This window comes from Cherax quadricarinatus, chromosome 6, assembly GCF_038502225.1.
Source record: "Cherax quadricarinatus isolate ZL_2023a chromosome 6, ASM3850222v1, whole genome shotgun sequence".
NCBI classification, from domain to species: Eukaryota; Metazoa; Arthropoda; class Malacostraca; order Decapoda; family Parastacidae; genus Cherax; species Cherax quadricarinatus.
In genome coordinates, this window is record NC_091297.1 from 64,288,383 (window position 1) to 64,306,626 (window position 18,244).

The following is an 18,244-nucleotide window of genomic DNA, read 5'->3' on the forward strand; positions in this document are numbered from 1 at the left end:
TTCCCTACCAGCAAACAGGGTGTACAGGTGACTCAAAGGTGATTTATTCTTTCCAAATTTATAACAATTTCATGATAATAACAGTGGAATTTCACCACAAAGAGCACTAAGTAGATTTAACCTAGGATGATGCAATAAAATAAAACTGTGACTTATATCCAGGTTTTGAGGCATATTTCATCTTAAAAGCAACTGTAATATTATAAGCATTCTTTATACATAGTGTTAACCCTTTCACTGTTGACAGCCCTCATCACAAACCTGTTGTTGGTGTCAAAAAATATTTAAAAAAAAAAAAGCCTTACCAAAGTCTTAAGAATATTTTTCTGAGTGTTTTAAAAGAAGAAAAATTTTTTTGCGATCAGTAGTTACCGAGATATAGAGGGCATGAAGTTAACAGAAATTGAACCGCTTATGGCAACATCGGGGCTGCCTCTCACTCCGTAATATTATTTTTACTTTTATTCTATTTTTACTTCTCTTTTTCTAATATTCTATTTTTTCAAGTAACTTTTGTGGCCTAGGAGCCCAATATAATGCATAATGTATATACAGTGAACCCTCGAGTTTCGGCAGCCTCGATTTTTGTGAAATTCGACCTTCAGCGAGTTTTTTTGGCAAAATTTGGCCTCGAGTTTTGTGATTAGACTCATGTTTCGGCGACCATCCGGTACCCGTCCGCCTGTCACCACGCACACCAAGCCAGTCTCCCACGCCATTCACGCTCAGTGTGCCATTGTTTACCAACACGTGACCATCACCCCGCGGGTTCATACAATACATTTCATAATAATCCATTGCTTTTTGTGCTTGCAACTGCTAAATAAGTCATCTTGGACCCAAGGAAGGCTACTGCAAGCCCTTTGGTAAACAAAGTGAGGAACACAATCCAGAGGGATTTTGAAGGGTTTGAGGCAGACCCTGTCCCTGCCGACCCTCTGTCTGTTGTGGAAGGTGTTGTGGCATTGGGCAAGTCCATGGGGTTGGAGGTGAGTGACGGGGATGTGGAAGAGTTGGTGGAGGACCATAGGGAAGAGCTAACCACTGACGAACTGCAAGAGCTTCAAATGGAACAGCATCAGACCACAGCCAAGGAACTTGCTTCAGAGGAGGAGGAAGAGGGAGTGGATGAGGTGCCTTCTTCAAAGATTAAGGAGATTTGTGCCAAGTGGAATGAGTTGCAAAGTTTTGTTGAAAAGTATCACCCTGACCAAGCTGAAACAAGCCATATCTGCAATATGTACAATGACAGTGTTGTGTCCCACTTCAGGAAAATCTTAAAGAAACGCCAGAAAAAGACCTCTCTGGACAGATATTTTGTGTGACAGGGGTCCAGTGACTCTCAAGTTATTTCCAGTGGCATTAAAAGAAGAAGGGAAGTAACCCCAGTTAAGGACTTGCTACCTAAAGTCCTAATTAGGAAGGAGATTCTCCTTCCAAACAATAGTGTACACCTTCCTCCTATCCCCTCCTCCCGTCTTCCATCCACCCAGAAGTCTTCAGTAAAGGTAAGTGTAATAATATTATTTTTTATATGCATGTACAGTGGACCCCCGCATACCGTTGGCATCACATAACGTTAAATCCGCATAGCGATACATTTTATCACTAAAATTTTGCCTCGCATAGCACTAAAAAACTCGCTCAACGCTATTCGTCCGAGACGTGTCTATGTGAGGCCTGAGCCAGCCTCACATGTTCCGCCGGTGGCATTGTTTACAAGCCAGCCTCCGCGGTAACATCCAAGCATACAATCGGAACATTTCGTATTATTACAGCGTTTTTGGTGATTTTATCTGCAAAATAAGTGACCATGGGCCCCAAGAAAGCTTCTAGTGCCAACCCTGTGGTAAAAATGGTGAGAAATATTATCAAAATACTGTGGTACCATGGTCAACTGCTGATGCTGCTGCTGCTGTAGCACTGTCAGCTGCTGCTGCTGCTGTAGCGCCATCAGGTGTTGCTGCTGCTGTACCACCATCAGCTGCTGCTGCTGCTGCTGTAGTACCGTCTGCTGCTGCTGTAGCACCGTCTGCTGCTGCTGTAGCACTGTCAGCTGCTGCTGTAGCACTGTCAGCTGCTGCTGCTGCTGTAGCACCGTCAGCTGCTGCTGCTGCTGCTGTACCACCGTCAGCTGCTGCTGCTGCTGTAGTACTGTCTGCTGCTGCTGTAGCACCGTCTGCTGCTGCTGTAGCACTGTCAGCTGCTGCTGTAGCACTGTCAGCTGCTGCTGCTGCTGTAGCACCGTCAGCTGCTGCTGCTGCTGCTGTACCACCGTCAGCTGCTGCTGCTGCTGTAGTACTGTCTGCTGCTGCTGTAGCACCGTCTGCTGCTGCTGTAGTACTGTCAGCTGCTGTTGTAGCACTGTCAGCTGCTGCTGCTGCTGCTGTAGCACTGTCAGCTGCTGCTGCTACTGCTGCTGCTGCTACTGCTGTAGCACCGTTGTTGGTGTGGCTTATTAAGAATACCAAGAAACAACCCCAGAGGGTTAGCCACCCAGGATAACCCAAAAAAGTCATTGTCATCGAAGACTGTCTAACTTATTTCCATTGGGGTCCTTAATTTTGTCTCCCAGGATGCAACCCACACCAGTCGACTAACACCCAGGTGAACAGGAAAAAATGCCTGGAACTAGTGCTCATATTGGTGAATTTAAAGCCAGCAAAGGTTGGTTTGGGAGATTTAAGAATCATAGTGGCATGCACAGTGTGATAAGGCCTGTTCTGGAAGAAAATGCCAAAGAGGACCTACAGTGCTCAGGAGGAAAAGGCACTCCCAGGACACAGTGTCTCATCAGTCATTGCTGCATCTTCAATAAAGGTAAGTGTCATTTATTCTTCATTTATTAGAGTAGTACCAATATATATTGTGCATGTACTACTCTACTATTGTGCATGTATCCTTCTCTTTGTGTGTAGGAAAATGTATATTTCATATGGTAAAAATTTTTTTTTCATACTTTTGGGTGTCTTGCACGGATTAATTTGATTTCTATTATTTCTTATGGGGAAAATTCTTTCGCATAATGATAATTTTGCATAACAATGAGCTCTCAGGAACGGATTAATATCGTTATGCGGGGGTCCACTGTACTTGATTTCTCATTGATTTCAGTATATAAATCTTTATTTAATTTGAAAAAAAAAAAAATATTTTAATATTTTTGGGTGTCTGGAACGGATTAATTTTATTTCCATTATTTCTTATGGGGAAAATGGTTTCGAGTTTTTTGAATTTCAACTTTCGGCAGGCTCTCTGGAACGGAATAATCACGAAACTTGCTCAACGCTATTCGTCCGAGACACGTCTAATGTGCGGCGTGAGCCAGCCTCACATGTTCCGCCGGTGGCATTGTTTACCAGCCAGCCTCCTCGGTAACATCCAAGCATACAATCGGAACATTTCGTATTATTACAGCGTTTTTGGTGATTTCATCTGCAAAATAAGTGACCATGGGTCCCAAGAAAGCTTCTAGTGCCAACCCTATAGGAATAAGGGTGAGAATTACTATAGAGATGAAGAAAGAGATCATTGCTAAGTATGAAAGTGGAGTACGTGTCTCCGAGCTGGCCAGGTTGTATAGTAAACCCCAATCAACCATCGCTACTATTGTGTCCAAGAAAACGGCAATCAAGGAAGCTGTTCTTACCAAAGGTGCAACTGTGTTTTTGAAACAGAGATCGCAAGTGATAGAAGATGTTGAGAGACTCTTATTGGTGTGGATAAACGAAAAACAGGTAGCAGGAGATAGCATCTCTCAAGTGATCATAAGTGAAAAGGCTAGGAAGTTGCATCAGGATTTAATTAGAAAAATGCCTGCAACTAGTGATGATGTGAGTGAATTTAAGGCCAGCAAAGGTTGGTTTGAGAGATTTAAGAAGCGTAGTGGCATACATAGTGTGATAAGGCATGGTGAGGTTGCCAGTTCGGACCACAAAGCAGCTGAAAAATATGTGCAGGAATTCAAGGAGTACATGGACAGTGAAGGACTGAAACCTGAACAAGTGTTTAATTGTAACGAAACAGGCCTGTTTTGGAAGAAAATGTCAAGCAGGACCTACATTACTCAGGAGGAAAAGGCACTCCCAGGACATAAGCCTATGAAAGACAGGCTTACTCTTCTCATGTGTTCCAATGCTAGTGGTGATTGCAAAGTGAAGCCTTTATTAGTGTATCACTCTGAAACTCCCAGAGCATTCAGGCAAAAGAATATCCTCAAGGCTAATTTGTGTATGCTGTGGAGGGCAAACAGTAAGGCATGGGTCAGTAGGGACTTTTTCTGTGACTGGTTACACCAAGCATTTGCCCCCAATGTGAAAAATTACCTAACTGAAAAGAAATTAGACCTTAAGTGCCTCCTGGTGTTAGACAATGCCCCTGGTCATCCTACAGACTTGGCAGAGCGACTTTGTGGGGACATGAGCTTCATTAAGGTGAAGTTTTTGCCTCCTAATACCACTCCTCTCCTGCAGCCCATGGACCAGCAGGTTATTGCAAACTTCAAAAAACTGTACACAAAAGCTCTGTTTGAAAGGTGCCTTGTAGTGACCTCAGAAACTCAGTTGACTCTAAGAGAGTTTTGGAGAGAGCACTTTAATATCCTCAATTGTGTAAACCTTATAGGTAAGGCTTGGGAGGGAGTGACTAAGAGGACCTTGAGCTCTGCTTGGACGAAACTGTGGCCAGAATGTGTAGACCAAAGGGATTTTGAAGGGTTTGAGGCTAACCCTGGGAATCCTGTGCCAGTTGAGGAATCCATTCCTTGGGGTTGGAGGTTAGTGGGGATGATGTGGAAGAGTTGGTGGAGGAGGACAATGAAGAACTAACCACTGATGAGCTGCTAGATCATCTTCATCAGCATGAGGCCACACCTGAGGAAACTGCTTCGGAGGAGGGGAGAGAGAAATTGAAGAAGTTGCCTACTTCAAAGATTAAGGAAATCTGTGCAATGTGGCTTAAAGTGCAAACCTTTGTGGATGAAAATCACCCTCAGACAGCTGTTGCAAGCCGTGCTGGTGACTATTACACTGACAATGTTGTGAACCACTTTAGGAAAGTCATAAAGGAACCAGAGGTACAGACCTCTATGGACAGATATGTTGTGCGAGAGAAGTCCAGTGACTCTGAAGCTGGTCCTAGTGGCATTAAAAGAAGAAGGGAAGTAACCCTGGAAAAGGACTTGACACCTCAAGTCCTAATGAAAGGGGATTCCCCTTCTAAACACTAAAACCATCCAGTCTCCCCTCCTCCCATCCCATCAGTCATCACCACATCTTCAATAAAGGTAAGTGTCATGTAACTGTGCATGTCTTCTTCAGTTTGTGTGTATTAAAATTAATATTTCATGTAAAAAAATTTTTTCATAATTTTGGGTGTCAGGAACGGATTAATTTGATTTTCATTATTTCTTATGGGGAAAATTCATTCGCATAACGATAATTTCGCATAACATTGAGCTCTCAGGAACAGATGAATAGTGCTATGCGAGGGTCCACTGTATATCCACTTGTTGTATGCAACACAATAACCACACAAACATTGTTATTATTATAATGTTTACATAACTTGTTTACACAAGCCCACACTGCCTTCCACACTCACACTGTCTTCCCCACCACCCACACTGTCTTTCCCACCACCTACGCTGCCTTCCCCAACACTAACACTGTCTTCCTCACCACTCATGTTGGAAATAAGTCACTTAGACTTTTTTGGGTTATCCTAGGTTCTCTACACATGCTGCTACATATGATAATCTATGTAACTGTATTCGTGTATTCATACCTGAAAAAATTTACCAACTTACACACTGTCTTCCCAACCACCCACACCTTTCCCACCATCTATGCTGTCTTCCCCGCCATCTAAGCTGCCTTCCTCAACACCCAAGCTGCCTTCCCCAACACCCAAGCTGCCTTCCTCAACATCCAAGCTGCCTTCCTCAACACCCAAGCTGCCTTCCCTTTTCACTATCTGTGTCTGGTATCCTGGGCATTGCTTTTGGTCACAAACTCCTCAAAACCATGAAATTCATCTTCACTGACACTTTCATCTGTGTTAGTTCTATCACATGGGAAGAGAAGAGCCCCAAATTCACCGGGGAGTGAGATAATTCTTACCGCAAGGCTTGGTAAACAAAGACTACTGAAATGGTGTTCCCACATTGCAGTGCAGGTGCCCCGATTTTTTTTATACTGAGCACACTGACCACACAGACCCATTCTTTCACATGTAGGCCTACCAGCCTTCTCCTGCTAGATTTGATGCCGCTAGAATTTTGGTGTATTAATACGTCACCAACACTGGCTCATAAGACGTATCTATATGGCACCAACAGTGAAAAGGTTAAAGACCAAAGTGGCAAAAAATAGAATAAAAAACAATTATTTCACCAGTATGCAGTATATTATATATTCCAAGTGCAAAGCTCTCTTTCTCCAAAGAAATACAGTGGAACCTCAAAAATCGAACTTCTCCCAACTCAACCAATTATGTAAGTGTATTTTTGTAAGTGCTTTTATAAGTGTATTTTTGAGGGTCTGAAATGGACTAATCTAATTTACATTATTCCTGATAGGAATAAATTCATTCGGTAACGGCACTTGGACAGCCTTCTAGACTGAAGAAAGTTCGATATTTGAGGTTCCACTGTACCAAGTGTTCATGGTAGTGGTATTTTGCATTTTATAAATTGATGTTCTATTAATCAGGTCCTAGAACTGCATATATTGACATAATTTCTATTTCCTTTTTGAATTCTAAGGGACTTGTGCTTATGTTTGATGTATGATTTGTAGGGCAGACATATTGAATAACTATCTGGAGCTTCAACTCTCCTGTTGTCTAGTGGATTGCTGAATGTTGATTCGTAATAGTCTTTCAAAATTTCTCTTTATTTCTTTTTTGTTATGAGTGTATGAACCTCCTGTGAGTAGTGGGCTGATTCCTAATGTGGTTTTTATTTTGATTTTTTATCTAGAAATATTTAAGGTTTTTTGCAATCTCATTAACCCTTTTACTGTCCGAACATTGATCTAAGGTCTTAATGCTCCAAGTGTAGATCAACGTTTTATTTTCATGCCTTCAGATTTTGCGCCAGAGGCCTGATAGGCCTAGGCAGTATAGAATGGGTCTTAACACTCAGTGCAGTATTAAAAAAATCTGGGACTACTTAGTACCTTGTGGGAGTACCAGTTCAATTGAGCACCAGCTGGAGCAAACAGCATGGCTAACCCCAGGGATTTACTAATGTCATGTCGTATTAACCCTTTGACTGTTTCAGCCGTATATATACGTCTTGCGAGTCAGTGTTTCCGCCGTATTACGCGTAAATTTTAGCGGCTTCAAATCAAGCAGGAGAAAGCTGGTAGTCCCACATGTGAGAGAATGGGTCTCTATGGTCAGTGTGTGCAGTATAAAAAAAATCGGGGAGCCAGTGGTGCATTGTGGGAACTCCAAATCAGTAGTCCTTATTCAGCATGCCTAGCGGTAAGAAATATCTGATGCCCCGGTGAATCTGGGCCTCTTCTCTTCCCAAGTGATAGATCTAACACAGATGGAAGTGTCAGTGAAGATGAATTTCATGATTTTGAGGTGTTTGTGACCGAAAGCAGTGCCCATGACACCAGAAGAAAGAGAGAGAAAAAAGGAGAAAGAAAAAAAGAAAGAGAAAGAAAGAGAAAGAAGGAAAAAGGAGAAGAAAGGAGAAGGAAGGAGAAAGAAGGAGAAAGGAGAAAGGAGAAAGAAGGAGAAGAAAGGAGAAAGAAGGAGAAAGAATAAGAAAGGAGAAAGAAACTGTTGAAGGAGACAGTGGAGAACAAGGCATGGGACACCATAGGTGTTGACAGGCAGTAAGGGGAGTGATGTATGGTATAATATGTCATTTTGACAGCTGCCGCATCCTGACTCACCATATTAGCAAATCCACACACGCACACAACACAAGCTTCCGGAAGATAATAGCAGTTCTGTGAAAGTGTCCAGTGACTGTATATGTGTATATATATTATAGAAATGCAGAGAATTCGTAGTTTGGAAGTTAGGAGGAGGTGCGGGATTACCAAAACTGTTGTCCAGAGGGCTGAGGAAGGGTTGTTGAGGTGGTTCGGACATGTAGAGAGAATGGAGCGAAACAGAATGACTTCAAGAGTGTATCAGTCTGTAGTGGAAGGAAGGCGGGGTAGGGGTCGGCCTAGGAAAGGTTGGAGGGAGGGGGTAAAGGAAGTTTTGTGTGTGAGGGGCTTGGACTTCCAGCAGGCATGCGTGAGCATGTTTGATAGGAGTGAATGGAGACAAATGGTTTTTAATACTTGACGTACTGTTGGAGTGTGAGCAAAGTAACATTTATGAAGGGATTCAGGGAAACCGGCAGGCCGGACTTGAGTCCTGGAGATGGGAAGTACAGTGCCTGCACTCTGAAGGAGGGGTGTTAATGTTGCAGTTTAAAAACTGTAGTGTAAAGCACCCTTCTGGCAAGACAGTGATGGAGTGAATGATGGTGAAAGTTTTTCTTTTTCGGGCCACCCTGCCTTGGTGGGAATCGGCCAGTGTGATAATAAATAAAAATAAAAATATAGAAACCAGAAAGAAGGAAGGAAAGAATGAATAAAGAAAGAATGAAGAAAGAAAGAAGGAAAGGTAGGTAGGAATGATGACACACAACCATTTACCTAGGATAACTACCTAACACAACTGCCTGCTACTACTTTGAAGAAAACTACTAGGATGAGGTGTTTTGTCTGTGCACATATGAAAAACTCCCACAAAAATGCAGACACACTCATTTTATGTGTGAGGAGTGTAAAACACCATTGTGTATGACACCATGTTTTATGTGTGAGGAGTGTAAAACACCACTGTGTATGAGACCATGTTTTATGTGTGAGGAGTGTAAAACACCACTGTGTATGACACCATGTTTTATGTGTGAGGAGTGTAAAACACCACTGTGTATGACACCATGTTTTATGTGTGAGGAGTGTAAAACACCATTGTGTATGGCACCATGTTTTATGTGTGAGGAGTGTAAAACACCACTGTGTATGACACCATGTTTTATGTGTGAGAGTGTAAAACACCACTGTGTATGACACCATGTTTTATGTGTGAGGAGTGTAAAACACCATTGTGTATAACACCATGTTTCAAAGAATTCCACAAGCTGCAGCACTGCTAGAAACATGTCCAGTGACTGTACATTTGTATATATATTATAGAACAATAGTAATACAAATTTATTTGTATTGTTGGTTTGTGTGAACAGCTTTTGTAAAGAATATAATGATAATAATGTTTGTGCAGTTATTGTGTTGTACATTCCACCTTACTTTGGTCTCACAGGCCACATAAGTTAGCTGAAAAAATAACGTAGTGGAAAACACAAATAACCCTTGAATGGGAGAAAAAAAAAGTTTACCGGGTGAGCAGCATTCACCGCTGTTGCCATACGCGGCTCATTTTCTGCCAACTTTTTGTCTTTATATCTTGGTAAGTACTGATCACAATTTTTTTTTTGGAGGGGGGGGGGGGGCTTAAAACACTCAGCAAAATAATCTTAACATTTTGGTAAGAAAAAAAAAACATTTCAAATATTTTTCGACATAGAATGACAGTTTCAGAAATGGGCTTGCGACAGTCAAAGGGTTAACACACTCTTTTAGGAGGAAAGTGATGCTGACCCTGAGTTTAGGTGCTTTGAGGTGGATATGGTCACAAATGGTCAAGGAAATATCAAAAACATAGATAATAACTGATGTGGAACATTTGTACCACATCCTTTCAGTTTTGATGCAATTGGTAATGTCATCCTGCCAGAACGTCCTGTTACCTATGCCCTAAGTAGAGAGAGAATTTTGCAATGTGTAATACATGTTCAGCTGGCTGGCTGGATGACTTTGGCTAGCTAGATGGCTCTGGCTGGCTGGCTAGCTCCGTCTATCTCTGTCTCTGTCTCAGAGCCGCTCAAGAACCAGAATTAAGAACTAAGTTTATTTGGGCACAGGTACACATAAGTACTGTCATCTTACACAGTGTAAATTATCTGGGATAATCCAAAAAACCAAGCAAAGTGCTATACTATGTTTGTAAATGAAGCATATGCATGACTGTGGCAAGTAATTTGCATATCCACTTGAACTGGTCAAATGTGACAATTCTGCAACATACATAATACTTATTGGTTCATGAGCGGCTCTCTGAGAGAGAGAGAGAGAGAGAGAGAGAGAAGCCAAAAACAGGCAAAGAGAGAGAGAGACAGAGATGGACATGTTTATGTGTGTGTGTGTGGAACAGTGAGAGTAAAGAAACATGCCAAGGTTCACCAGTGCAAGATCAGCATTATTAGTGACCTCACCATCAGCAGTGTAGATTGACACTCTTGTCTGATACCATACTTCAGGGAGTTTTGTATACTTCTAAAAACATTGCTGGGACATATAAATAATTTGTACATATTTCTAGACAGTAGGGTGTGACCAAGGCAAGTAAACATATTCACCTGTCAGTGTGTTTGTGACTACAGTGGTACCTTGACTTACAAGTGCCCCAACTTACAAATTTTCCGAGTTACGAGCTGTCACTTGGTCGATTTTTTGCTTTGAATTGCGAGCCAAAATCAGAGTTACGAGCAAGCTCCAGATACGCTGCCATTAGTTGGCGCAGCGAGTGCCACAGTACACATGGTTACCTTGCCATGGAAGCATCTCTGTTGTGTTGTACTTACATTTTGTGCAGTGATTTTGCCAAATTTCTTTTTTGTAAGCATGGGTCGTAAGAAAGTAAGTGCAGAAGACAGTGCTGAGAAATCCAACAACGTTTACCTTGCTCAGTCTTCTCATTGCTAGAATTTGCATTACTACCAGCACAGGTTAAATAAAGCTTGTTTTTGCATATATTTTATGTGTCTCATGGTACTGTTAAATACCTTTTCTCAATTTTCACAGATTCTGTTCATGAGTGATAATCTAACAGCTGTTTAGACCTAATGTACCTTATAAAAAATTTTAACTGATAATTTTGTGGGTGTATTATCAAGTAGTATGCTGACATAGTGTGCAATTCTTATCCATGTGGGTTGATAGAATAAATTTTTGGAAAATGGTTGAGCACATGTTAAAACATTAATGAATCTGAACTTTTTCATTCTTATAGATTCTCACTGAAAGAATTACAGATCACTTCCCTCTTATTTAATATTATGTATTTTAAGTAAACAACATCCCATTATTTAGAAATTTTATTCAAACATCATTTATTATTCTATTCTGCAGTGTAAGTGGTCTCGCAAAGGTTTCATGAGGACACGATGGTGTTTAAATGGGACAAAATTTGATTTGGTAAATATCCACCTTTTCCACGATGCATCTAATTTTATTGCTATGGAAGAGGTAAGTGACATTACATGGTACTTTTTATTCAGTGGATGGATCTACAAAAAATTGAGAATTTTTATTTCTTTATTTGGAATTTGATTCACATAATTCTGAAGTAGCTTGTTTGCAATTTATTTAAATTGCATGCATCAATATTTACTAATGATTTATGACATTATTTTCAGTTTCCATCAGTATATAGTCTCAACAGGAAGAGAGCCCTGGAACACACATTAGACAGGTAAACATGTCATGTATCTCTCTTAGCAAGTATAGCTTACCCTGTCTGAAATAATACTGTAATTCTCCTATATTGAATTAAAAACTTGTGTGAAAACATATTTGGAGAACTAGCTTTAACCCTTAGAGGGTACAAGCCGTAGTTTTATAAAATGGTAGAGAATATTTTTCTGAAGGTAATAAAACAAAAAGTACGAAATTTGATGGAAAATTGATGAAATTACACTAAGGAATTTTACTGTTTAGTAGTTTTGTGCAAATGAGCAACTCTATGACATACAAGCCAACCCCCTCTTGTTGCCTGTTTAGTCTGTCACATCGGAATAGGTTATAACCTGGGATCCATATTTCGTTGTCTTAATGATCATTTATGTGGGTCTCTGTGAATGCTGCAGACATTGCATTTGACTCTGCATTTGATGTAAGGAATTTTGCTGTTTTTTGACGACTTTAAACGCTGTTTGTTTGCAAAGACAAATGTCATTGCATTGGTGGAATTTAGGGGGGTTTTATTTGCTGGCTCTAATATCTGTTGTTCTGGAGTAGAGGCCAATGTTCATGCCTCTGCTCCAGAAGTGTTTTTAGGTGGTGTAGGATTATTGTCATTTCTTGCCAATCTTTTTTCCCTCCTCGCCCTTAAAAACCTCTGTCTCTGGAGAAGTGTGGCTCCTCTCTTTTGTTTCCCATAGTCTGGCTGGTCTGTGTCTTCTGGCCCCCTTTAGATGATGTGCCTGGCAGTATACATTGTAGCATTTTCTTTCATGGATTGATGAGTGACACATTTCTGGGTGAAAAACGTTACAAGAAGGGAAGTTGCACTCTCCTGTAGTCATGTAGGTGCGGCATTTTTTGGGATTGTCAAAGGTGCATGTCCCACCTGTTTTACCAGATATACAGTGCCTGCAGATACCCAAGGCATAGTATTTACATAGATTGTAATTCTGTTTGCTAGGATTTATTGTAGCTGCGTTCGCTACTGGTGCATTTATTTTTCCTGTTTCCTCCCTATCTTTCACCCCTGTATGGACATCAGTGCTTCCACCAGGTTTTACTGGTAGTGTGTCGACACTATTCCCCGAGGAATCATCCCATTTTGATCCATCTTCAGCAGTATCTCTATTTTGAACCTCTGTGGACTGAATAACATTGTCTTCAGTGTCTCCAGGACAACACTAGTACCCTCATGAGCACTGTCTTCTAAGACGTCACTAGAACCCTCTGGAGCACTTTCCTCCAGGACAACACTAGCACCTTCAGCATTGTCCTCCAGAACAGCACTAGCACCCTCAGGAGCACTGTCCAAGACAGCCCCGTCCCTACCACCCATCTTATTTTCCCAGCTGTTGTAGCATGCTGACATGTTTCTCAAGAAAGATGTTTTATTGGTGTTGTTGTCTTTTAATATAGATGTCATTTCCTCATACAGGTGTATCTTGTTTGGGCAGACCCAAAAACATCTCTCTGAGTTTGTCAAGTGTGGTCACTGGTTTAAAATCCCTGCATATACCATGGGACCATTGACCACAGAGATGATGAGCAATCCAGGCCTGTTTTTATCCCTTACCCTTTCTGCAGACTACACAGATCTTCATGGTGGTGGTCATCTTACAATACTTACATCTCTCCTAGCTAGCTAGTCTGTAATTCCCTGAAGTATTTAATTTTTTGTAACAGCTCTTCCAATTTGGCTTTATTTCCAACGAAACCATTTGAATCCACCTGAAGCCAGCAAATCTGGATGAATCCAGTTAGTGGATCACTGTATATCTTTTTTCTAATGATCACCTTAACAGTAGATTTGTCTATCTGTATTGTAACTATTTATTGTAGTTACTGTTTGAATGTTTGATAAGGGCGTGTAGAGCCCCGTCAGTTAGTGAAACCAGTCAGAGAATACCTTGTTATCAACAAATCTGTTTGAATCCGGTCGTTGGATGAATCCGGGCAGATCCGGATTAGGCTCACTGGGTGATTTTTGGACTAGTTCATGAAAAGGACTTCTGGAAAGAAATTAAACAGAGTAATATGTGTTCAGTTTGATACAGAAAGTATAACTTGCATGTTTGGGTACCAGTGGCTTCAGTATATGAAGATTACTGGTGGAATGGTGATTTTCGTTGTGTATATTGCAACCGCTGCTAACTACAGGTTTACCACAAACTGTATACGTCACTCTATCACAGTAAGTACTAACAACTATACACTGTTTATCAAATTTCTACAAAACTGTACACTTTTCGTATTTCCTCGAGATTTTGCACCTCTTCATATTTCAACAGGAATGCTTTACTCCCTGGAATCACTAATTATAGGTCAGGTACACTAGCAGACCTGTGTGGGAGGGTTCTGGCAACTGTTTACAACATGAACCTGCCTCTTTGGGCCTAACACTTCAGTTTTAAATTTCACCTTATCATTTATTATCCATATATACTACGGTACCACTGTGATACTCACTACAACACTATGTATACACACTATTATCAGGGAGACTGTCTTTCCTCTGACAAAAAAGTTCTTATATTATTTTCACCGGCATGCTAGGCCTAAAATTCCACTCTGAGAGCATAGTTATGCTTTGTTATTGTACACTGATTCTCCTTTTTTGACTCAGTAGATATTATTTTCTGCAATATTGGTTCCAAGTGCTTTACGGATATATCTTTTAAGTTCAGTGGCACATTTTTAAGTTATAGCACGCAAGAGAGACCGTGAAAAACATGAAAGAACACGGTGCCACGGCGACACCACAACCACTTTCACCACAGAGCTACTTTCGTTATGTGCTATATCATACCTTGTATACTTATTTATCCTCGTTTTCATAAAATATGTATTACTTATTATCAAACTTTTTCCTACACATAGCTCAATTAAAGGCTCCCCATTTTCATTTGCCCCTGGCACCCCAAATTAATCTACTAGTTCCTTTACAACATTTTTACACCAACCACAAGCACTCTCTCACTTGTTTCAAAACTCCCCATGCATTCACTCAACATTTTCCAAAATCAGTCTATCTATATATATATATATATATCTTCTTCTTTCAACATACCAGCCGTATCCCACTGAGGTGGGGTGGCCCAAAAGAAAAAACAAGTTTCTCTTTTTAAATTTAGTAATATATACAGGAGAAGGGGTTACTAGCCCCTTGCTCCCGGCAATTTAGTTGCCTCTTACAACACGCATGGCTTACAGAGGAAGAATTCTGTTCCACTTCCCCATGGAGGTAAGAGGAAATAAACAAGAACAAGAACTAGAAAGAAAATAGAAGAAAACCCAGAGGGGTGTATGTGTATATATATGCTTGTACATGTATGTGTAGCAATATAAACACAAATCCAATAAAGGATCACATTATACTGCATTTGTGTTTATATTGCCATTGTGTCGGTATTTTATACCACTTATTTCCATGTATGTGTAGTGTGACCTAAATGCAAGTAAAAGTAGCAAGACATACCTGAAATCTTGCATGTTTATGAGACAGACAAAAGACACCAGCAATCCTACCATCATGTAAAACAATTACAGGCTTTCGTTGTACACTCACTTGGCAGGACGGTAGTACCTCCCTGGGCGGTTGCTGTTTACCAACCTACTACCTAGATATATATATGTGTATATATATATATATATATATATATATATATATATATATATATATATATATATATATATATATATATATATATATATATATATATATATATATATCAGATTGGAGGGAGAGAGTATGGAGGAGGTGAACGTATTCAGATATTTGGGAGTGGACGTGTCAGCGGATGGGTCTATGAAAGATGAGGTGAATCATAGAATTGATGAGGGAAAAAGAGTGAGTGGTGCACTTAGGAGTCTGTGGAGACAAAGAACTTTGTCCTTGGAGGCAAAGAGGGGAATGTATGAGAGTATAGTTTTACCAACGCTCTTATATGGGTGTGAAGCGTGGGTGATGAATGTTGCAGCGAGGAGAAGGCTGGAGGCAGTGGAGATGTCATGTCTGAGGGCAATGTGTGGTGTGAATATAATGCAGAGAATTCGTAGTTTGGAAGTTAGGAGGAGGGGCGGGATTACCAAAACTGTTGTCCAGAGGGCTGAGGAAGGGTTGTTGAGGTGGTTCGGACATGTAGAGAGAATGGAGCGAAACAGAATGACTTCAAGAGTGTATCAGTCTGTAGTGGAAGGAAGGCGGGGTAGGGGTCGGCCTAGGAAGGGTTGGAGGGAGGGGGTAAAGGAGGTTTTGTGTGCGAGGGGCTTGGACTTCCAGCAGGCATGCGTGAGCGTGTTTGATAGGAGTGAATGGAGACAAATGGTTTTTAATACTTGACGTGCTGTTGGAGTGTGAGCAAAGTAACATTTATGAAGGGATTCAGGGAAACCGGCAGGCCGGACTTGAGTCCTGGAGATGGGAAGTACAGTGCCTGCACTCTGAAGGAGGGGTGTTAATGTTGCAGTTTAAAAACTGTAGTGTAAAGCACCCTTCTGGCAAGACAGTGATGGAGTGAATGATGGTGAAAGTTTTTCTTTTTCGGGCCACCCTGCCTTGGTGGGAATCGGCCGGTGTGATAATAAAAAAAAAAAAAAAAATAATATATATATATATATATATATATATATATTTTTTTTTTTTTTTTTTTTTCAACAAGTCGGCCGTCTCCCACCGAGGCAGGGTGACCCAAAAAAGAAAGAAAATCCCCAAAAAGAAAATACTTTCATCATCATTCAACACTTTCACCACACTCGCACATTATCACTGTTTTTGCAGAGGTGCTCAGAATACAACAGTCTAGAAGCATACACATATAAAGATACACAACATATCCCTCCAAACTGCCAATATATAAATATATATATATATATAAATATATATATAAATATATATATATATATATATATATATATATATATATATATATATATATATATATATATTATAGGTAGTAGGTTGGTAGACAGCAACCACCCAGGGAGGTACTACCGTCCTGCCAAGTGAGTGTAAAGCAAAAGCCTGTAATTGTTTTACATGATGGTAGGATTGCTGGTGTCTTTTGTCTGTCTCATAAATATGCAAGATTACAGGTACGTCTTGCTACTTCTACTTACACTTAGGTCACACTACACATACATGTACATGTTTATTTATACACACTCATCTGAGTTTTCTTTGATTTTATCTTAATAGTTCTTGGTCTTATTACTTTTCCTTTTATATCCATGGGGAAGTGGAATAAGAATCTTTCCTCCGTAAGCCATGCGTGTTGTAAAAGTCAACTAAAATGCCGGGAACAATGGGCTAGTAACCCCTTTTCCTGTAAAGATTACTAAAAAGAATAAGAAGAAGAAAATTGTCCTTTTTGGGGATTTTCTTTCTTTTTTTTTGGGTCACCCTGCCTCGGTGGGAGACGGCCGACTTGTTGAAAAAAAAAAAAAAAAAAAAATAATATATATATATATATATATATATATATATATATATATATATATATATATATATATATATATATATATATATATATATATATATATATATATATATATATATATAAATATAAAAGAGAAGAAGAAAAACTTTATAAAACTGGGATGCTGGAATGTGCGTGGATGTAGTGCGGATGACAAGAAAAAGATGATTGCTGATGTTATGAATGAAAAGAAGTTGGATGTCCTGGCCCTAAGCAAAACAAAGCTGAAGGGGGTAGGGGAGTTTCGGTGGGGGGAAATAAATGGGATTAAATCTGGAGTATCTGAGAGAGTTAGAGCAAAGGAAGGGGTAGCAGTAATGTTGAAGGATCAGTTATGGAAGGAGAAAAGAGAATATGAATGTGTAAATTCAAGAATTATGTGGATTAAGGTAAAGGTTGGATGCGAAAAGTGGGTCATAATACGCGTGTATGCACCTGGAGAAGAGAGGAATGTAGAGGAGAGAGAGAGATTTTTAGATGTTAAGTGAATGTATAGGAGCCTTTGAACCAAGTGAGAGAGTAATTGTGGTAGGGGACCTGAATGCTAAAGTAGGAGGAACTTTTAGAGAGGGTGTGGTAGGTAAGTTTGGAGTGCCAGGTGTAAATGATAATGGGAACCCTTTGATTGAACTTTGTATAGAAAAGGGTTTAGTTATAAGTAATACATATTTTAAGAAAAAGAGGATAAATAAGTATACAAGATATGATGTAGGGCGAAATGACAGTAGTTTGTTGGATTATGTATTGGTAGATAAAAGACTGTTGAGTAGACTTCAGGATGTACATGTTTATAGAGGGGCCACAGATATATCAGATCACTTTCTAGTTGTAGCTACACTGAGAGTAAAAGGTAGATGGGATACAAGGAGAATAGAAGCATCAGGGAAGAGAGAGGTGAAGGTTTATAAACTAAAAGAGGAGGCAGTTAGGGTAAGATATAAACAGCTATTGGAGGATAGATGGGCTAATGAGAGCATAGGCAATGGGGTCAAAGAGGTATGGGGTAGGTTTAAATATGTAGTGTTAGAGTGTTCAGCAGAAGTTTGTGGTTACAGGAAGGTGGGTGTTGGAGGGAAGAGAAGCGATTGGTGGAATGATGTAAAGAGAGTAGTAAGGGAGAAAAAGTTAGCATATGAGAAGTTTTTATAAAGTAGAAGTGATGCAAGGAGG

The 18,244-nt window shown here is 40.2% G+C and overlaps 1 protein-coding gene across 8 annotated transcripts in view; it reads left to right on the forward strand.

Annotated features, from left to right (window-relative positions):
- The window catches only part of 5PtaseI (inositol polyphosphate-5-phosphatase A), a 612,658-nt gene that overhangs the window by 480,581 nt on the left and 113,833 nt on the right, over positions 1-18,244 (forward strand). For all 8 annotated transcript variants that reach the window (XM_070081715.1, XM_070081724.1, XM_070081732.1 and 5 more), the window contains 2 exons: positions 11,268-11,384; positions 11,555-11,610. In XM_070081715.1, the coding sequence (XP_069937816.1) occupies positions 11,268-11,384; positions 11,555-11,610 (173 nt within the window). The remainder of the gene's footprint in view (positions 1-11,267; positions 11,385-11,554; positions 11,611-18,244) is intronic.